Source organism: Entelurus aequoreus, linkage group LG14 (genome assembly GCF_033978785.1).
Source record: "Entelurus aequoreus isolate RoL-2023_Sb linkage group LG14, RoL_Eaeq_v1.1, whole genome shotgun sequence".
NCBI lineage: Eukaryota > Metazoa > Chordata > Actinopteri > Syngnathiformes > Syngnathidae > Entelurus > Entelurus aequoreus.
The window spans coordinates 40,729,964-40,752,592 of record NC_084744.1 but is presented as its reverse complement, the minus strand read 5'-3'; the positions used below and the strand labels follow the sequence as shown (position 1 = coordinate 40,752,592).

The following is a 22,629-nucleotide window of genomic DNA, read 5'->3' as shown; positions in this document are numbered from 1 at the left end:
CAAAGAGTAGTAGTAAGGTACTGTAGTGGCTTCTATAGTAAGCTCTTTCCCACACTGGGTGTTGCAACCAACAAAGAGTAGAAATAAGGTACTGTAGTGGCTTCTATAGTAAGCTCGTTCCCACATTGGGTGTTGCAACCAACAAAGAGTAGTAGTAAGGTACTGTAGTGGCTTCTATAGTAAGCTCGTTCCCACATTGGGTGTTGCAACCAACAAAGAGTAGTAGTAAGGTACTGTAGTGGCTTCTATAGTAAGCTCTTTCCCACACTGGGTGTTGCAACCAACAAAGAGTAGAAGTAAGGTACTGTGGTGGCTTCTATAGTAAGCTCTTTCCCACACTGGGTGTTGCAACCAACAAAGAGTAGAAGTAAGGTACTGTAGTGGCTTCTGTCCTGGAATGTACGCGCGCTCCCGACGCTCCCGCGGCGCGCACAGACTGTGGCGCGCGCGCGCGGCCCCGGGCAAGTGTGCTGGGAAGGCGGGGAGGCGCGGCGACGTTGGAGCGGGGAATGATGGCGCTGTGCGGGGAGAAGACTCAACTTTGAGACACTCAAAACGGCGACGCGGTGGGCCAGCTGTCGGCGCTTTACGCCACGGAACAAGTCGGAGGTGAGATTAGTTGCGTGTAGTTCTGCTTTATTCGAGCTGGCCTTGCACATTATGGGAAGATTCGAGCTTAAAACTAGGGAATTGTTGGAAGAGACTCTAGCACGCATTGAAGTAGCCCATAAACTTTGTTTAGCCTTCTAAAATACGATTAACTCAGTCAAGCTGAGTTGTTGTTAACTGGTCGTTGCTTTCTACGTGTACTTTTAATTTCGACGACTTTGTGTTTAGTTTTTTTCCCGTGGGACGTCGTTGATGACATTCGATGAACACGAAGCTAACACTACAGATGCTTTGTGAGCTAGCAGTACACCGATAGTGAAAATGTGGCCAAATGTTACCCAATACTAGTCAGCATGGGTAATATTTAACTTTATTTGCGTGTAGTAAAACATCGCGTAGGGCTATATTTGATGACACAACTAGTATTTCCGGTCTTTTGTATGAATCAAATCCAATTATGCTTTGTAAATATTTCTAGTAAACACAGCCTTGACTATACTTGTGCAAGCAATGCCTTTGTAATATGCTGAAAAGAACATATAGAATAGTATAATTTATAATATATTATATTAATTTATATTTATATTATTCACATGTGAATAATGCTGTATAATAGACTATTTATGTTATTCACATGTGAATTATGCTGTATAATAGACTGTATTTATATTATTCACATGTGAATAATGCTGTATAATATTCTGTATTTATATTATTCACATGTGAATATTGCTGTATAATATACTGTACTTATGTTATTCACATGTTAATAATGCTGTATAATAGACTGTATTTATATTATTCACATGTAAAATTAAATACTTAAGTGTTTATTATCTATTGTGAGCGAACTGTGGTGCTGAATTTCCCCCACACTGCAAAAACTGAAATGTAAGTACGATTAAATATCTCAAATAAGTGTAATATTTGCTTATTTTCTGTCTGAAAAGATAATTCTTCTCACTAAGCAGATTTTATGTTAGTGTGTTTTACTTGTTTTAAGGGTTTTGGTCCTAAATGATCTCAGTAAGATATTACAGCTTGTTGCTGACATTTTATGACCTATATTGAGTAAAACATGCTTGAAACTAAAATATCAACTGTTGCCAAGCTGTGTCATCAACACTCACAAGTATAAAACTACTTTTTTAAAGTAATAACTTCTTATTTCAAGCATGTAAAAAAAAAAAATCATGACTTTGACACAATTGTGTCTCATATTAAAACAGATGGACTTTGCTGTTATATTTTCAATGAAACAATAGAAAATACGTACTCATATAGTAGTACAGTTGTTATTAGTGAGAATATACTTATTTTAAGGTATTTTTGGGTTCATTGAAATTAGATTAGAAAGTCTTGACGAGCCAAATTGTCTTGTTCTATTGGCAGATAATTTTGCTTAGTTGAAATAAAATACCCCAAATTGTTGTATTTTTTTCTTGTTTTTGAACACTGACTTTTTGCAGTGCAGGGATCAATAAAGTACTTTCTATTCTATTCTATTCTATTCTAGAAAAGACTTAAGTCAATAAAAAAAAGTAAGAGTGTTAAAAAGTCAAATACTTACTGTATGTGTCCCCCCCCCACCAGATGCCTTCACCCTGTGTGCTTATTAGACAAAGCTCCTTGGGACTCATGGCGCTGCCTGTATGAAGAGGGAATCATTCGCAGCCAGGATTAGTTCAAATTGCGCCGCAATTACAAAAACAAACTGGCAAAATGATCCAAGCCGGAAGTAAAGGTAGTGAGAGGACCCTCAGGAGCGCGTCTCCTCACAGAAACGCATACAAGTCGGACTTCCACGCCATCAAATGCTCTTTTGATGGACAAAAATCTGAAAGCGGTGCCAAGTCTTGTGCAAATGGTTCCAGCGACACCCGTGAGGACTCCCGTGGGAGACCTTTTGGGACCAGAGTGCACAAGATCAAGAACATATTTCTACAGATGGATGGCCAGCAGCAAGAAGCCCAAGATGTGAAAGTGACTGTAAAAACGGATGTGTCCCAGGTGTCCCCACCAAAGCTGCAGGTTCCAATCAGCACACACAGGGTTAACCTCAACAGCCCTACAAGCCCAGAATCTCTCAATTTAGATAAAACTCCCAAAGGAGAGGATGTGGAGATCGACAAAGTGGCTTTGGCAGAGAAGTTTTCTGTGACTAGGAAACTATTTGAAAGGGGCATCACAGAGCAGCCTTCGGCTGACAAGCAGTCGCCAAACAGGGCAGTAAATCGCCTGTCGCTTGGAAGTTCTTCTGATGAGGGAAAAAGCACACGGAGAGCATCAGGATCCTCAGAGACTTTCAAATCTGAGCATACGCCTACATCAGGAGTTAAATGTAGAGCGAATGCTGATAATGAAAAAAAGAATGTGCCTAAAGTGTCACTAAATGCAGGGCCCATGTCAAAGAGGTTGGAGAATTACATGGCTCGGAATGACCCAGAAGATAACAGCTTAGCTGCTGCCAAAGGGGAGATGAAGACTGCGAAATCTGACAGTTTGACTGAACACTCGCTGAAAACTTCTTCATCAATAGGCAGTTTACAAAAACCCACCTCCCCTGTCAGAGAAGCTACTAAATCATCACCTTTAGCTGATGGTACTAACAAAAACACATCTCATACAACAAGTGTCAATAAGAAAACCGCATCATCAGGGTCTAGAACTGAGCGCAAAGCAACATTCCCAGCTACAAACGCAGCCTACAAATCAGTTTCTCCTACTGACGATCACAAACACCCGTCACCAGAACCAACAACACCAGTTACCCACGGGTACAAGCAAGATGGGTTGTGCCAGACTGTTAATGTGGATAAAGACAAGCTTTGTAATTCACCGCCAAGTGATACGAAGCAGCATAAATCAGGGTTTGAGAACACCTACACGACCAAATATACCGAAATAGCCAAAAGTAAAGACTGTTCAGTGACAAATCCTGCAAGAGAAAAGACACCCAGCCAGACCTCATCCATTGACTCACAAGGGCTGGGCATGGTACGGGCAGAGCTTGTTGTGCTTCAGAATGAGTCTTCTGAGAGTGGGGACAATGACGAGGAAGTTGAAGACGCTGTGTTTGTTGTGCAAAGTCCCAAACACCCACCAGAAAATGTAACAAAGACATTTCAGCCTGAAAAACAGAATAGTAACAACCCCATGGCAAGCACATACGACAAAGAAGCAAAGTCTGTCTTGGATGGCAATGTGCAACCTGGGATTAAAGAGGAGAATAAGGTGAAATATGATGACCATGAAGAGAACGAACTGGAGGAGCATGCTGAGAAGACTATTGTGAATGGAGCCCCTGTGTACGGTATTGAAAATGCAGCCTTTGTGGATGACAAGGATGTAGACCAGGTCCTCATGGAAGGAGAGGAGGTGACAGAAGGCGAGGAGGAGGAGGTGGAGGAGCCGGAGGAAGAAATGTACAGGGACTATGATGACTGTTATGAGACTCCTGGACTGTCTGATGAAGACGAACCTCCCCCGAAGAGGAAAATCAAGTTCTCTACAGACCCCATTCTGGTAAGATATCATTTGAAACATTGCTGCTTAAATTATGTGTTGCACAACATCTTCATTTTAATTTACACAAAGATTTTGTCAATGGGAATATATGTTAATAACATGAGGATTAGGAAGATTAGGAAAATAGCCTGAGCAAAGAAATGTGATGTGGTTACAAAGATATTTATATATTTTATGATTTGCAATATACTTTATCTTTGTGTGTGTGTGTGTGCGTGTATTTTAGTATAGAATCTTTTACATAAAAGTGAGAAGTAAATTTAGGCCCCGGCATGTAAATGTTCAGACAAAAACACTTCACTTGTTTTAATCAATGCTATCCCTTTCTCTCTGTCATTTTCCGTCCATTGGTATTGCTGCAGCTTTTTGTAAACATTGTCTGTTATGGGTGTGTAGTCGAAGTGGAGATGATATCTTCCATCACTGGAGTTCTTTCTACCATCTGTATCTCATCACCATTTTTGATAAAACAAGGGAAACGATAATAATTGCAGTTCAGGCTACAGATGCTTTAAATAGTTCAGTGTTTATTCAGCCCTATGATGTGTTGTTATATCTGGGTGTGGATCCCCCACTATCCTAGTCATCCTGTCAGGGGCTTCTCTGAACCTGCTGGCACATAAACAAAAGGCTGTCTCGTCCCACCCAAGCCAAGGAGTGACACTGTAACAGTACAGTTGAACATAATTTGCTAGATTCTGTCTAGTTTTTTTTCTAAATTTACACATGGTCTGTAACAACTGACACTTTATGAAAATTTAGAAACATTGCCAAACCATCACATCATATGTGTGCTCATATGTTGCCAGGAACATGCAGCTTTGAGAAGAGTTCTGATTTCATTAAAAAAAAGTTTACCTATTTGCCACTTGACGAACATGTTTGTCATGTGAATAACATGTAAATACTATGTTGTTGGTGGTGAAGTACCAGAAAAAATTATTTGCGTCCGAATCTTGATTACGGTTCGGAATCTCAATATAAAAGGACGTTTTTCTAGCCAAGGGGCCCGGGTTCAGTTCAGCACACAGCTAAACTTAGCTAGCTAGCTTTAGATGTTGGTAACATTTCTGCATGAAGGGAAAATGAATACAGTGAGCACTGTTTTTGCTGAAAGAAAATGTTTGAAGCACTTCAGATTCTACAATTTCCAGAAGGAGCTTAACATGACATAATCAGTGTGCAAAATCTGCAAAATTAAAAATGAGTAGAGAGGGAAGACTTTGAATGCTTGAGCCCATTCCATCACGTAGTTAAACATTCTAAACCTGTATTTTCTTGAGCACTACATGTTTATTTAAAGTTATACAACAATTTCTCAGAGGTGTTTGTCTATCTTAAAGAGAGCATGGGTCGGGAACCTTTTTGACTGAGAGAGCCTTGGAAACAAGTATTTTCGTGAGAGCCATAAGATATTTTCGAAAACTGATATTTTATTACGGTGCAAATTATGTATTATTCATTAATAACATTGTTATACTGAAGCAAACCAATAATAAAATGAATACTTCTTATGTTTAATGCAATGTAAGTCAAAGTGCCGCTTCACATTTGACCGTTTCATGAAGAAATGTTATTATTGCATATTAGACACATTGCAGAACCTGCTCTTTACACAAAGGCAAATTCCTGTCTATTTCTTCCAAAATGTATGGTACTTGTCATCTTTTTTTCTTTTAATTATCATCTTTTCAAAAGGTTTTTACTTACATAAACTATTGAGCTGAATATTTGATTAAAAAGCAGAGCGTTTACTTCTTGACCTCACAACATGTGTAGCTGTGATTGGCTCAAGCCTTGCGGGAGGCCTGGGCGATATGGCCAGAACATAAAGTCTTCTTTTCTTTTTTTTTAACAACAAAAATATTTATGATTTTTTTTTCTCCTTCTTAAAGAAATCAATTCATACAAATGACAGATTATTTAAAACAAGTTTTGCTTTTACTTGGTCAAAAACTAGTAGTTTTAAAGAAGACAAACAATGCCATAATTTAAAGGAATGCATGGCATGAACATACACTGAATTTACTCTTAAGCAAAATATTTTTTTTTATAAAGGTGTTCCTTTTAGAACAACAACAAATTGCACTTTGTATAGACTAACTGTCAAAAAACTAAATTAAGAGCCTGCTCTGAGAGACAAAAAGAAAAGTGGGGGGAGTTTGTTGTAACAAGCTTTTTCGTCATCTTGTTAGATTTATCCCACTTGGCTGGAAGTCTATTTTTCAGATACTGGTAAAAGTTTGTTTTTCTGCTATCTTTTTTAAATACTCTTTGCAGCATGCTGTCACTTGTTCCACGTCTGTTGTCACTAATGCAAACCACTGACGACACTTATTTTCTTTCTTGCTCTTGTTCGCATTAGCAGTAGCCATGTTGTAGCTATGTGTGTGACTCTTTGCTAAGGAAATAACGGCGAGGGCAAAAAGTATGCTTGGGCAAGAGAACAAAAACATAGATAAAAAATAAAAAAATTAAAATTGTCTGCAACGGAAAAACTCGGAAATTTGTGCAAAAATCCATTTCTTGCCCTGGCCTACCTTGCTTGTCGCTGGAACCAAACTCTGGCCAGAACTCAAGCGGTAGGGAATGGATGGATTAAAATGCCTGACAATGTTTTATCTGCTTGCCAAATGCAGTCATCAAAAGAGCCACATCTGGCTTATGTGCCAAAAGTCCCCTACCCCTGTAATAGAGGAATGTGGTTAATGCTGGAATTGGCTCTCTTTGTCAGTAAAAGAGCATTCGAGAATCGACTCTGAATCCAATCGTCCACCAAGTATCATAATCCAATTGAATTGTAAGTTTTAGAGTTGGGCGATATACCGGTATAGTTAATACAGATTGCGGTATATAGCTGAGACAATACCGCCATACCGATATTTTTTGATTTGCCTTTGTTATGGCCGTTTGATCTTCTCTGCGCCTGACAGGCGAAGCACGGGGCATCCTTTTCGGCTCACCCCCGCCCCATGCGTGTTTACGGAGGCTTCTCTGATGACGCACTATGACGTGCATCAAACTTTTTAAAACAAATATGGCGGCATTGTGCTGACTTCTCCACTCGTAAGTTTTGCAATGCTTTGGACAGCGACTGCATTTGGCGATTGGTGAGTGACTACAGCTTTATTTACACATACACTAATTTGATTTGGAATTTATATCTCTCCTTGTAGCGACTTTATCATTAATCTCATCCATTTGTTGTTCACTTGTTTGCGACTTAGGCTAATGATAGCTCCTCTCTGCTGCTTGCTCGGTGTGTCAAATATTTAACTACAACTGTGTTTAAAAGTGCCTCTACACATAGCCTGTGTGGAATAAGGTACTGTAGTGTACCCGCTGGGTGGCTGAAAAGTAGTTTTAAACTTAACAGCCAGCGGCTTTCACCGCAGTGAGCAAGTAGAAGCTCCATCTATCCCGCGCACAACCATGAGCATATAAACTTAACATTCATAAACAAAATGAACAAAAATTGCTAGGGCATAGCAACCGCAAACTTATTACTTTTTAAAGGGGAACTGCACTTTTTCTGGAATATTATCATTCACAATCAGTATGAGAGACAAGAACACACGCCTTTTTTGTGGGGGGGAGGGGTTAAAGATGATTAAAAAAGGCAGCTAATTGGAGCCACTGTTTTCGCCTTCAAAGCCTTGTAAAACAATTTCAAAACCCTCCGTTTTATATACACACTGCAAGTCTATATATAATGTAATAACAGACACGTTCATAACAAATGTGATTTGTACAATAATTACCTTATTTTGGTCATTTTAATCAATAGCGGGACTTCCTTCTCTGCTGCGTTTTCTTCCGTTTCCATAGCAGCGCACATCCGACTTCTGGCATCTACTGGTTGTTCCTACTTCTGCAAACAAACATGCGAGTGTGTTGTAATTAGAGATGTCCGATAATATCGGCAGTCCGATATTATCGGCCGATAAATGCTTTAAAATGTAATATCGGAAATTATCGGTATCGGTTTCAAAATGATCGGTATCGGTTTCAAAAAGTAAAATGTATTACTTTTTAAAACGCCGCTGTGTACACGGACGTAGGAAGAAGTACAGAGCGGCAATAAACCTTAAAGCATACTTGCCATCTTTGAGACCTCCGATACCGGGAGGTAAGGGGTGGGGGGCGTGGTTGAGGACGGGGGGCGTGGTTGGGGGCGTGGTTAATAGGGCAGTATATTTACAGCTAGAATTCACCAACTCAAGTATATATATATATATATATATATATATGTATATATATATATATATATATATATATATATATATATATGTATATATATATATATATATATATATATATATATATATATATATATATATATATATGTGTGTATGAAATACTTGACTTTCAGTGAATTCTAGCTATATATATATATTTATTTTATCATACATATAAATAAAATAAATACTTGAATTTCAGTGTCCCGGAGGCTATCCATTAGATGGCAGTATTGTCCTGTTTAACTTCTCCGTTCATGACTGACTATATCATTTCGGCCACCGTGTTCAATGGAGAAGTCTGTTCTACAAAATGTACAGGCAACATACATACCCCTTCCCCTTCAAACTGTCCTGGATGAACTGAAATTCTTGTTTCCATTCGTTTTAGGACTTGCAAGCGTATTTCCTCATCTTGCTCGTCGACGGCGTCGCCATGTCTCTAACTTCCTCGTTCTTCTGCTTCGTCTCCTTGTTGTGTGCGCAGTTGTGCACTCTACTCTCTAAAAGCCGTAGATGTTATGACGTCTTTGGGCAGGCAAGCTGTTTATATTGTGGGAAAGCGGACGTGAGAACAGGCTGTCCCCACTCCGGTCCGCATTGAGTTGGAGGGGGCGTGGCCTCCAGCTCCGGCTGAATACCGGGAGTTTGTCGGGAGAAAATTTCTGCCAGGAGGTTATCGTGAGAGGCGCTGAATACCGGGAGTCTCCCGGTAAAACCGGGAGTCTCCCGGTAAAACCGGGAGGGTTGGCAAGTATGCCTTAAAGGCACTGCCTTTGCGTGCCGGCCCAATCACATAATATCTACGGCTTTTGACACACAAGTGAATGCAAGGCATACTTGCTCAACAGCCATACAGGTCACACTGAGGGTAGCCGTATAAACAACTTTAACACTGTTACAAATATGCGCCACACTGTGAACCCACACCAAACAAGAATGACAAACACATTTCGGGAGAACATCCGCACCGTAACACAACAGAACAAATACCCAGAACCTCTTGCAGCACTAACTCTTCGGGGACGCTACAATATACACCATCCCCCTGCTACCCCCCTAAACCCCGCCCACCTCAACCTCCTCATGCTCTCTCAGGGAGAGCATGTCCCGAATTCCAAGCTGCTGTTTTGAGGCATGTTAAATAAATAATGCACTTTGTGACTTCAATAATAAATATGGCAGTGCCATGTTGGCATTTTTCTCCATAACTTGAGTTGATTTATTTTGGAAAACCTTCTTACATTGTTTAATGCATACAGCGGGGCATCACAACAAAATTAGGCATAATAATGTGTTAAATCCACGACTGTGTATATCGGTATCGGTTGATATCGGAATCGGTAATTAAGAGTTGGACAATATCTGATATCGGCAAAAAAGCCATTATCGGACATCTCTATTTGTAATCATGGTAGACTTGGTAACAGACACCTAAGTTGACTATTTTTGGACAAATGAAGATTCACAACCTTTTTGAAGCTGTATCTACGAACAGAGGATGAACTGCTGCTTAGAGAAGCGAGCATGAGGAAAAGGGTGGAAGGTTGGTCACTGTGATTTGGTCACGCTGCAAATCTGGAACTTTTGAGCCAAGCTATGCCGAATTATTGGAGTGCCCAAATGAACCGGAAACGTCCCCGGCCAGCTTGACCAAACGGACGACTGTCCATCGGGTAAATCACTATACTATTGTTCATAATACATGCAGCACATCACCGTACAACTACAGTACATACACTGCTGCGCTAGCTGTGTACAAACAAAACATTAAATGTGGGCTAATACTTTACAGATACTGTAAAATGACTGTTCATGTTTTTCATTCAGTACACATTAGTGTCCGATCGCATTGTGTTGTGCATTACAAACTCAAAACGTGTTTCGTGCTGAAATCGAAGCTAGCTTATCTCTTGCCGTAGTTATTATGCCGTGGTTATTATACAGCTTACGGAACATAAATGAAGTATTGTTGGCGGTTTTTGAATGCATTTTTAAAGTGATTTAGAGGTAGAATTGATTGCTCCCATTAGCTGCATTGCTAGCTACCTAGAACAAGCTGATTTGTATATGATAGAAAGCGGACTTCATGTCTTTCATAAGGATTGTGAACGATAGGCAAAATAAAAAGTGCAGTACCCGTTAAAAGAATAAACAACACTCTACGTTACTTCTTACAACAAAAACAATCTCAGTGCTCTCAACAGTGGTTATCTAGCCGTAAAACACTGAGGCAACCTTAAGTAATTTGCATGATGTTGTTTTTTAAAGATACAGGTATCCGGACTAAAAAGACAATATCAGTTTTGGTCAATATCGCCCAGCCTTAGTAAGTTGTAAGATTCACATCCCAAGTAGTTAAAAGTTATTTGATCATGTAGAAACAAGTGTTACCTTTTACCAATAAAGGGAATATTTTGACCAGCATGTACCATATTTTTAGTTTGATTTAACAGTAGTTTAACATTATGGAGCCTTTGCGCACCATAGTCACATATTGCACTTAGAGTACTACTTATCTCAAGGCTGGAACATACTCTCGCGTCACATCACTTGCGTCCCCTCTGATGGCGTCTTGGTTGGTTTATAGCGCTTCTGTTGGGGCTGACTTGTGATTTGCAATTCCCTTCGAGAACACTAAGGGGTAGTGTCCAGAATGAGCAACCGCAGCTGTCGTTGACTAGATATTTACATTCTTGTGAAGAGTGACAGACAACCACGACATCAACATCTTTGTTGACACTGGAACTAATCATTCAGAAACATCAGTTTATTTTTACTGGACGTTTTACTCATGAACCAAAAGAAAAGAAATACGTGAAGATGGTTTGTGCAACCTCTGAATTGGTCGCGGTAGAGAACGGGCAAATTTGCAACGCTATTCAGCTGATAGAGACATGGGACAAGATAGCTAGTAATTGTAAATGTTAAATAACTTTTGTAGCAACCTGCTGATGGTATTTTTTATGTTCATGTGTTATTGATGTTCAGAGTTCTCGTGTTAGTAAACATAACGTGCTTGAAAGATAATTGATGGAGAGTAAGGTTAGAATTGTACCTGTTTTTAGAACAAGATTGGCAAAAAAAGTTACGAGTCTGTGTCCATACACTAAATTAGTCTGATTTCTCAAATATTTATTTGCTATATAAGCATCCTACAACCCACAGAAGTCAGAATAACACACCCGGATTATGAGATTGAAAACCAAATCTCTCAAGTGGGTGTGTGCCGCCAAAGGGGACATTTCGTATTGCGCATGTGCCAGTCTCAACACCCCGGTTATAACCCAGAAGCAGGTCCTGTTCTATAAAAACATAGGCAACAACTGTAATGTTGCTTCACAAATTAAAAGAAGAGGACATTTTACAGTGCAGTAGGAGGCAGGGCTGTATGACTTGACAAATTCCCTCTCAAATGTGCCTAAAAATAGACTGGGGGGGGGGGGGGACCTGTCGCGCATGTGAAAATAGGGATTTTACCCCTTTCATCGCATTTAGCTCCTAAAATAAATCCATCCAAATTTGATCAAACTAGAGTAAAATTTTTGCTTATCTGTATAACATGTTTGAAATAAACGTTAACCATAACCAATTGGACAAGTGATTGACACGAAAGTGTCCCTATCACTGTGTGCGCGTTCCTTCCTCCTGCGCAATGCACAGTGGGAGCCCCCCCTCCTCCTAGGTCACACACTCCGTTTTCCAACACGGAAGAAACAAGATTTCAGTTGGAGGAATTCTTCAGTAAAAGACCTTTTTTTTTCACTACCTTAAAACTTGACACAAACTGCAATGCGTGCTGTAACTACGAGTGGTCGGAAGGAACTTTGAACAACAAATCAATGATTGAAGTGACAAACTTGCCTAGTGCCTACCAAACATTACCCCATTTGTTGACGAGAACATACAGCCATGGAAGCACATTCAATCTATTTATTAAAGCAGAAGTAACACAAACCAGTGAAAGATTCAAAAGAGCTGCCATCAGACTGTCACTGCTAGCCTGCTAAGCTAACAAAAATGATATTTTGAAAATGTAATTTTGTTTATAGATTACCGTATTTTTCCGACTATAAATCGCAGTTTTTTTCATAGTTTGGCCGGGGGTGCGACTTATACTCAGGAGCGACTTATGTGTGAAATGATTAACACATTACCGTAAAATATAAAATAATATTATTTAGCTCATTCAAGAAAAGACTAGACGTATAAGATTTCATCGGATTTAGCGATTAGTAGTGACAGATTGTTTGGTAAACGGATAGCATGTTCTATATGTTATAGTTATTTGAATGACTCTTAACATAATATGTTACGTTAACAGACCAGGCACGTTCTCAGTTGGTTATTTATGCGTCATATAACGTACACTTATTCAGCCTGTTGTTCACTATTCTTTATTTATTTTAAATTGCCTTTCAAATGTCTATTCTTGGGGTTGGGTTTTATCGAATAAATTTCCCCCAAAAATGTGATATATACTCCAGTGCGACTTACTGTATATGTTTGTTTCCTTCTTTATTATGCATTTTCGGCCGGTGCGATTTATACTCCGGAGCGATTTATACTCCGAAAAATACGGTATATGCAATCTGTTGTTGTGTTTCCTAATTTGAGTGTACATAAATGAAGGTGTGTGTTGCTGAGCCCGACCTGGACATAATCTGGACTGGACCTGGTTTTAAGAACCCTTTAAACCAGGGGTCACCAACCTTTTTGAAACCAAGGGCTACTTCTTGGGTACTGATTAATGCGAAGGGCTACCAGTTAGATACACACTTAAATAAATTGCCAGAAGTAGCCAATTTGCTCAATTTTCCTTTAACTCTGTTATTATTAATAATTAATGATATTTATCTTTGTGGAAACACTGATCATCTTAATGATTTCTCACAATAAATATATATAGAAACAGATAAATATCAATATGCAACACTTTATTTTTATATTTTCTCTAAGTGCACATTTTTCAAATTGAACATTTTCAAATGATGACTTCTAAGACAGTCTTGTGAAATCACAATATCCCATTTTAACTAGCTAGCCACTAACATTTTTTAACAAATCATGAATTACTTTGCACCATGTTTGTACAAATAATAACTCATGTAAAATACAAAAGTAAACTCTCAAATTTTTAAATCATGTCACACTTTGAACTGGACACCAAATCTGTTATCTGTTTCTTTGTCAGTTAGTGGGAAGCCTGGCATTGCATGCTGTTAACTAGTGTGTTGTACTCTGGTGTGTAACTTGACACTGCAACTCTGAGTGAGTCTTGCAGATGTGCATCAGTGAGGCGTGTTCTGTGTTTGTTCTTGATGAAGTTCATGTCAGAAAAGGCTGATTCACAAAGATAAGATTTTTCCTCATTGTTTGCGGAACCTTCTTAATCTTTTGGACATATTTTCACAGCAATCTGGCCTTAAGCTTAATTATGATAAATGTAAAATGTTAAGGATCGGAAATCTAAAGGGAACGTCCTTTCGAATGGAATGCAAAGTGCCTGTTTTGTGGACAGATGGACCAGTTAACATACTTGGTGTTGTTGTCCCAGAAAATCTGGAAGATCTAGGCTCAGTAAATTATGATAATCGACTAAGAAAGTTGGACAAAATTATGCAATTATGGAAAGGGAAATCCCTAACCTTGTATAGTAAAATGTCTATGGCCAACTAGTTAATTATTCCTCAATTTATTTATTTGTTTTTGTCATTACCAGCTCCATCACAAAACAAAAATTTTTAATTTTTTTTTTTTTTTTTTTTTTTAGAACAGGCCCGCGGGCGACTCATCTGGTCCTTACGGGCGACCTGGTGCCCGCGGGCACCGCGTTGGTGACCCCTGCTTTAAACAATCTAATTTCATTGACAACCTAGTCTGGTGAAGATAAAGTCCTTTTTAAAACAAAATAAAATAAGGTAAATAAATAAAAAAAACATTTTCTTGAATAAAAAAGAAAGTAAAACAATACAAAAACAGTTACATGGAAACTAGTAATGAATAAAAATGAGTAAAATTAACTGTTAAAGGTTAGTACTATTAGTGGACCAGCAGCACACAATCATGTGTGCTTCACGGACTGTATCCCTTGCAGACTGTATTGATATATATTGATATATATTGTAGGAACCAGAATACTAATAACAGAAAGAAACAACCCTTTTGTGTGAATGAGTGTTTTTTGGGTTGGTGCACTAATTGTAAGTGTATCTTGTGTTTTTTATGTTGATTTAATAAATAAATAAGTAAAATAAATAAATAAATTAAAAAAAGCTAACAAAAACGTCTCAAGCTAAAATGCTCGTGAGACTCAGACTGAGCGTAAACTCGCTGATGTCACACATCACTAAGCAACAGGCAGCGCCTTTTGAAGGCACACACACTTACACACACACTGCTCTCATATGATGCTTATCTCAGGGTTTACCCTATATCAGGGGTCGGCAACCCGCGGCTCCGGAGCCGCATGCGGCTCTTTGACCACTCTGATGCGGCTCAGCAGCATACTTGCCGACCCCCCCGATTTTCCCAGGAGACTTATGGATCCCAGTGCCTCTCCTAAATAACTGCCAGGGCAAATATAATCCTATTTTCACTCTAATTACTAAATTAAGGGCGTGCCCTAATTGCACTGCAGTAATTGTCCTCTATAGCATTTACAAACAGCGTGCCAGCCCGGCCACACGTTGTATGTAGCTTTTACTTGCACACGTGGGAGACAGCAAAGCATACTTACTCATCAGCCACACAGCTTACACTGACGGTTGCCGTATAAAACAACTTTAACACTGTTACGTTACAAATATGCGCCACACTGTGAACCCACACCAAAAAAGAATGAAAAACACATTTCTGGAGAACATCCCACCGTAACACAACATAAACACAACACAGCCAATACCCAGAATCCCATGCAGCCCTAACTCTTCTGGTCTAGATTATACACCCCGCTACCACCAAACCCCCCCCACACATCCCCCCCCCACCCCCTTCCTCCGTGCGTCGGTTGAGCGGAAGAGTTAGTGCTGCATGGGATTCTGGGTATTTGTTGTGTTGTGTTTATGTTGTGTTACAGGGCAGATGTTCTCCAGAAATGTGTTTGTCATTCTTTTTTGGTGTGGGTTCAAAGTGTGGCGCATATTTGTAACGTAACAATGTTAAAGTTGTTTTATACGGCTACCGTCAGTGTAAGCTGTGTGGCTGCTGACCTAATACGCCTTGCTGTCACTTACGTGAGCAAGCTGAAGCTGCATTTTACATGTGGTTGAGCAGGTACACTGTTTGGGCAGGCTGTAGAGGGCGCCAAAAGCAGTGCCATCACGCCCTGATATTCGGGAGTCTCCCGGAAATAATAAGAGGGTTGGCAAGTATGACGCTATCAAGCGCCATTCATTCAAAACTCGCGGGCCGCACTAACATCAAATTTCCATATTAAAGTTCGTGCTGGTGCGTGTGTCAGAGACCTCTGGTTAACATAGCGCCAAGCAATTTAAGCTTTGTATGCGGTGTTTTTCATTTTAAATTTAAAATTTTTTTTTGTGGCTCCCATTATTTTCTTTAATTTGTGAAACTTGCCAAAATGGCTCTTTGAGTGGTAAAGGTTGCCGACCCCTGCCCTATATGTATCTGATCGTGGCACCACCGCTAAATTGAAGCCGCCACACCTTTTTAAAAATGAGGATTTTTTTACGTGTAAACAAATTAAAGCACTATATTGTATGAATGGATATATAGCCTAATATTTAAGCACGATTAACTAGTGATGTGCAGAAAATGTGGCCAGTGAAAAACTTTGATCAACCATAAGCAAGATGCACACGAGTATCTGGAGCCTCTGCGTTAAGACGCACAGCCCTGCTTTGCACTCCAGCAAGACCACCCAGCTCTTAGAGCCAATCCTTGTCCTAAACGTATGGATCTGACTTGCCCACTTCTCTTACCTGCAGCATTGTTTTAACATGTGATGCCAGACATACAGCAGGGGCGATTGCTAAAGACTGCAAGGGAAGTTCCGCTTCCCTTAAAATTTAACAAAAGTGGTAAAATATGTTCTTTTGTGTTTGCATTTCATTGACTACATGTGTTAGAATGCGTTTAAGTTTTGTTTAGAATCAGCTACTTTGGGACCGTTTTTCAATGATTGTCACAGTGCTGCAGCCAAACGAGACAATCTTCTGATAAATAGTCGACTTCGTCCCGCACACGGACGGTGAGCAATGAATAAGAGTAATCGAAAGGGGTTCGCCAGGCTTCTGCATGATGATTGGATGACCTGTCTGGGCTGAATCCCCTTTTCGATTCACAGCAAAATGAGCGAAACAGCAATCTTGAATTATCAAACACTGCCCAAACATTTTTTTTACTTTCATTCAGTTGTTTCTGTTGGTGGAGATATTTATAATATTTTTAATTAAGTTTCCTTTGTAAAATCTAGCATATTTATATCTTTTATATGTACTCATGTTTAAAGAATAGCTGAAAAATAGCTTCCCCTACTTGAAAGACCAGCAGCTGCAACTGGTGTACAGCCTGTTACATTGTACAATAACAATGATAAAAATTGAGCAAAATGATATGCAGAAATATGTTAATACTAATTACTAGACTTGTTTATAAATGTGTGTAAATTATTTATTATTATATATTTATATTAAAATATATATATGCATCAACAATTTTGCAAATTATATGATGACATCACATTGACCACACCCCCACCGCCACATGTATATATAATTCCGTTGGTAATTCAAATACTTTTTTGGTAAAGTAACGATTAACTACAATTATTGACTTTTTAAAATACATTTTCAGAACACAGCCTGCCACACAGCATCATGAAGCAGTTGGCAGGTTTGTGTTCCTGGCTAAAAATTTAGTGTGCTATCCCTACACGGTTTACCTATAAAACACCCTTGTTAAAGGTAAATCATTTACATGTTGCTGCTGACATTTAAACATGTCCTCTTAAACCAGGGCACTTTATTTCACCTTTTGTGTTTTTGTTAGCTGAAGAAATGCCATCCATCCAGCCATTCATTTTCTACCGCTTGTCCCTAATGACCATAGCTAAATGTTTTTTTAAAGAAGATTGGAGATATTGGACTTTTTTCTTTAATAATTCTCAAGGCTTGGCGAAGTTGGTAGAGTGGCCATGCCAGCAATCGGACGGTTGTTGGTTACTGGGGTTCAATCCCCACCTTCTACCATCCTAGTCACGTCCGTTGTGTCCTTGGGCAAGACTCTTCACCCTTGCTCCTGATGGCTGCTGGTTAGCGCCTTGCATGGCAGCTCCCGCCATCAGTGTGTGTGTGTGTGTGAATGGGTGAATGTGGAAATACTGTCAAAGCACTTTGAGTACTTTGAAGGTAGAAAAGCGCTATACAAGTATAACCCATTTATCATTATTATCATTTATAAGGCTTTTTCCTTTTTCTTAACTCAAAACACCTCTTAAGTTGGGATCCTATTATGCAAAACCTGTTTTTCTTACTTGTTGGTACCTATTTTTGTGTATATGTGATCCCCATCAGTCCTGAAAATTTTAAATCAAGGCACGGTGGAGATATTTAGTTACGTCAATGGATACTTCCATGTATGGCTTAGTTTATCGCCCAAATTATATCGGGATATGAGTTCTGGTACATATTGCCCAGCCCTACACTTGTGTTACCCACAGTGCGAGCGCAGTTTAGGGATGTTCTCTGTTTAATTGAGCGTTGCAGTAGGCCTTATGATGGCATTGTATTTATATGTATGAGTTGCACATGTGTACCTTGTTTGAGTGTTAATGAATGCCCCTGGGAGGGGGCAAGACGGCGTCGCTTACACAAGTTACGTGGCGTGAGAGTATAAACCAGGCTTTATACTTGTTGCTTCACACCATTCTGTACAATCCCTGACAGTTGATAGGCTAAAAGAAACATGCAACATACTGTTTTTTTATCCCTTGGTTTATTTATAGTTTATTTCTAAATTACAAGCACGTGTCCTAGTTTTGTTGTGAAAAAATACATAAATCACTGGTTGGCAGGCCGCAACGTTCACAAAGGTGGGAACGGCAAGAGTGATTGATAAGGCCATAGCTTGTGTTCTCTTGTCTGCCAGACTGAAGTAAAGCTGAGCAAGCACACTTTAGGTGACTGGTAGAGCGGAATTGCGTAAGCATCTAGTCTCCAAACTGGATTAGGTCACAACATAACTCAAGTCCTCCTAACAATGAAAGAAATGTTTTCTTTGTGAATGGGTGGTCTAAATATAAGTAGAACAAGAATGTGGTTACTTGTTTACGGCATCAAACAGTTTTATTGACTTATTTCAAAATTTTGGAAGGCATGCATGCATCATAAATTCAAATTGTTCAGTGAAAATACAAATCACTAGTTTTTATTAGAGAACTAAGGCTGAATTTGTGCTAATTTGAGAAGTTTTTCATGAACCGAAATTAAGATATTATGCCGATTCTTTATGAACTATACATCTGGGGGTTACGTTTTACAAAGCAATGTTATTTTTCAGAAAGGCTACCTGAGATCATATTGGCTGAATATTAAGGGTGTAACGGTACACAGAAATTTCGGTTTGGTACGTACCTCGGTTTGGAGGTCACAGTTCGGTTCATTTTCGGTACAGTAAGAAAACAACAAAATATAAATTTTTTGGTTATTTATTTACCAAATTTGTAAACAATGGCTTTATCCTTTTAACATTGGGAACACTATAATAATTCTGCCCAAAAATAGAAATAGCTCTGTGTGTGATGGATGTGAGCCACCACTAGGCTGATCAGTGCAACAGCAGGCAGTCATGAATGATAAGAATAATAACAACATACATATACACACAGGGTCGATTGCCAGGGTTAATGTGGTCAACATACATCAAATAAAAACTAAATAAGATAAGGCTCAGAATGGTTTCTTAAAGGCCTACTGAAATGAATTTTTTTTATTTAAACGGGGATAGCAGATCTATTCTATGTGTCATACTTGATCATTTTGCGATATTGCCATATTTTTGCTGAAAGGATTTAGTATAGAACAACGACGATAAAGATTGCAACTTTTGGTATCTGATAAAAAAAAGGCTTGCACCTACCGGAAGTAGCGTGACGTAGTCAGTTGAACATATACGCAAAGTTCCCTATTGTTTACAATGATGGCCGCATGAAGTGAGAGAGATTCGGACCGAGAAAGCGACAATTTCCCCATTAATTTGAGCGAGGATGAAAGATTTGTGGATGAGTAAAGTGCAAGTGAAGGACTAGTGGGGAGTTGAAGCTATTCAGATAGGGAAGATGCTGTGAGAGCCGGGGGTGACCTGATATTCAGCTGGGAATGACTACAACAGTAAATAAACACAAGACATATATATACTCTATTAGCCACAACACAACCAGGCTTATATTTAATATGCCACAAATTAATCCTGCATAAAAACACCTGCGTGTTTGTTATGCTAGCTCCTAGCTCCTCTGCTAGCTCCTAGCTCCATAGAACACGCCAATACAATTCAAACACCTGATCAACACACACAATCACTCAGCCCAAAAGACCGTTTACCTAACCCAAGGTTCATAAAGCTTATATATTTTTAAAAAGTTACGTACGTGACGCGCACATACGGTCAAGTTATCGAATGTTTAGCAGCCAAGGCTGCATACTCACGGTACCTGATATTCAGCTGGGAATGACTACAACAGTAAATAAACACAAGACATATATATACTCTATTAGCCACAACACAACCAGGCTTATATTTAATATGCCACAAATTAATCCTGCATAATAACACCTGCGTGTTTGTTATGCTAGCTCCTAGCTCCTCTGCTAGCTCCTAGCTCCATAGAACACGCCAATACAATTCAAACACCTGATCAACACACACAATCACTCAGCCCAAAAGACCGTTCACCTAACCCAAGGTTCATAAAGCTTATATATTTTTAAAAAGTTACGTACGTGACGCGCACGTACGGTACGGTACGTGTTATGCTAGCTTCTAGCTCCTCTGCTAGCTCCTAGCTCCATAGAACACGCCAATACAATTCAAACACCTGATCAACACACACAATCACTCAGCCCAAAAGACCGTTCACCTAACCCAAGGTTAATAAAGCTTATATATTTTTAAAAAGTTACGTACGTGACGCGCACGTACGGTACGGTACGTGTTATGCTAGCTCCTCTGCTAGCTCCTAGCTCCATAGAACACGCCAATACAATTCAAACACATGATCAACACACACAATCACTCAGCCCAAAAGACCGTTCACCTAACCCAAGGTTCATAAAGCTTATATATTTTAAAAAAGTTACGTACATACGCAAAAAAAAGCCAAAGCTGCATACTCACAGTAGCACGTCTGCGTCTTTGTCATCCAAATCAAAGTAATCCTGGTAAGAGTCTGTGTTGTCCCAGTTCTCTACAGGCGTCTGTGTATCCAAGTCAAAAGTCCTCCTGGTTAGAGTCTCTGTTATCCGAGTTCTTCCATCTTGACTGCATCTTTCGGGAATGTAAACAAAGAAGCGCCGGCTGTGTACTGTTGTGGCTGACAACGTTCGAAAAATACGTCCATTTCGCACCGACAACTTTCTTCTTTGCTTGCTCGGCTTCCTTCTCCATAATGCAATGAACATGATTGAAACAGATTCACGAACACAGATGTCCAGAATACTGTGGAATTATGAAATGAAAACAGAGCTTTTTCGTATTGGCTTCAATGTGGAAGGCATACCCGTGTTCGCCGGTCTACGTCACGCGCATACGTCATCCTCAGAGGCGGCAAATTTAAAATGTCACTTTATAAGTTAACCCGGCCGTATTGGCATGTGTTATAATGTTAAGATTTCATCATTGATATATAAACTATCAGACTGCGTGGTCGGTAGTAGTGGGTTTCAGTAGGCCTTTAACTAAACCTTTCTACATATAAAGTGCTTTTTTCGATTGATTGATTGAGACTTTTATTAGTAGATTGCACAGTACAGCAGTGGTCCCCAACCACCGGTCCGTGGATCGATTGGTACCGGAGAATAAAAAAATAAATTAAAAAAATTTATTTTTTTTATTTTTTATTAAATTAACATAAAAAACACAAGATACACTTACAATTAATGCACCAACCCAAAAAAAAAACCTCCCCCATTTACACTCATTCACACTCATTTGCACAAAAGTGTTGTTTCTTTCTGTTATTAATATTTCTGGTTCCTACATTATACATCAATATAGATCAATACAGTCTGCAGGGATACAGTCCGTAAGCACACATGATTGTATTTTTTTATGACAAAAAAATTAAAAAAATGTTTTTCTACTTTGTACATTAGTTGTTTTATTTTATGCTTAAATCTACCATGTTCACATTGGTTAGGTTTGTAGTGGTTATCTTGATTTTGGCTATGGTGTAATTTTGATAATTGTGGTTTGTATTATACTTGTAATATTTGAATGATGATAAATGAACGTGTTGTGGCAGTTGCGGATGTCACCAATGCGGCGGTTTGAGGAAACATTCGGTTAATTTCCAAACACGTCTTCAATGATGAACTGCCAACATGCGAATGCTAAACAGGAAATGTGTTTAAAGTTTAATGGCTTTGTAAATACACTGAGACTGTGTGTGTTCTTCATGGTGTTTTTGAAACTGCACCAATGTTTTAACTAACTTGAAGTGTTTTGCCAAGAAGATTATTTGTAATATGTACATTTTTAGAATGCGCTTGTTCTATTTTCAGCCACAGTAAAACAAAGAAAACAACTGAAGTTGTCTTTATTTTTAAGTTATCATGCCACGATTGCACCAATTCGGCTCATGTGGGAATAGATATTCCTCTGTGCGGCCCCTCAGCTAAAATTAGTTTGAAACCCCTGCTGTAGACAGCACACATGTAGGTAAGATTGGGTACCAATACCCGGGACCTGGGAATCGGTACTGATACACAACGGTACCAATTTTCTGTACTTTTGTGTGTGGTTAGGTAGTGATAAAAAAAAAAGTTTAGTTTTTACCTAACAATGAACTGGTAATATTAACTGTGCTATTCAGTTGTTATATGTGCCAGTCTTGTCTTTTGTTAAGCCCTACAAAGTGTTTATACCGTCAGTATTATACTTATTACACACTAGCTGTTTGATTGTAAAGTGTATCTTAGTTGTAGTTTTCATTACCATATTTGGAGGTGTTGAAATCGTCATTTAAAATCACTAATGCCAATCAGTAGCATATCCAATTACAATTAGCATAGAG

At 39.1% G+C, this 22,629-nt stretch overlaps 1 protein-coding gene and 1 long non-coding RNA gene across 3 annotated transcripts in view; one reads left to right on the top strand and one right to left on the bottom strand.

Annotated features, from left to right (window-relative positions):
* Positions 1-456: 456 nt before the first annotated feature.
* ppp1r9ala (protein phosphatase 1 regulatory subunit 9A-like A) overlaps positions 457-22,629 on the top strand; it is a 62,412-nt gene continuing 40,239 nt past the window's right edge. Inside the window, 2 exon segments of the mRNA XM_062069901.1 lie at positions 457-609; positions 2,203-4,134. Coding sequence (XP_061925885.1) covers positions 2,332-4,134 — 1,803 coding nt within the window. The 5' untranslated portion in view covers positions 457-609; positions 2,203-2,331.
* The window catches only part of LOC133664897 (uncharacterized), a 52,540-nt gene continuing 34,609 nt past the window's right edge, over positions 4,699-22,629 (bottom strand). For both annotated transcript variants that reach the window (XR_009828653.1, XR_009828654.1), the window contains exons 2-3: positions 7,899-8,008; positions 4,699-4,746 (exon numbers count right to left, since the gene is read on the bottom strand). This is a non-coding gene — a long non-coding RNA (uncharacterized LOC133664897). The remainder of the gene's footprint in view (positions 4,747-7,898; positions 8,009-22,629) is intronic.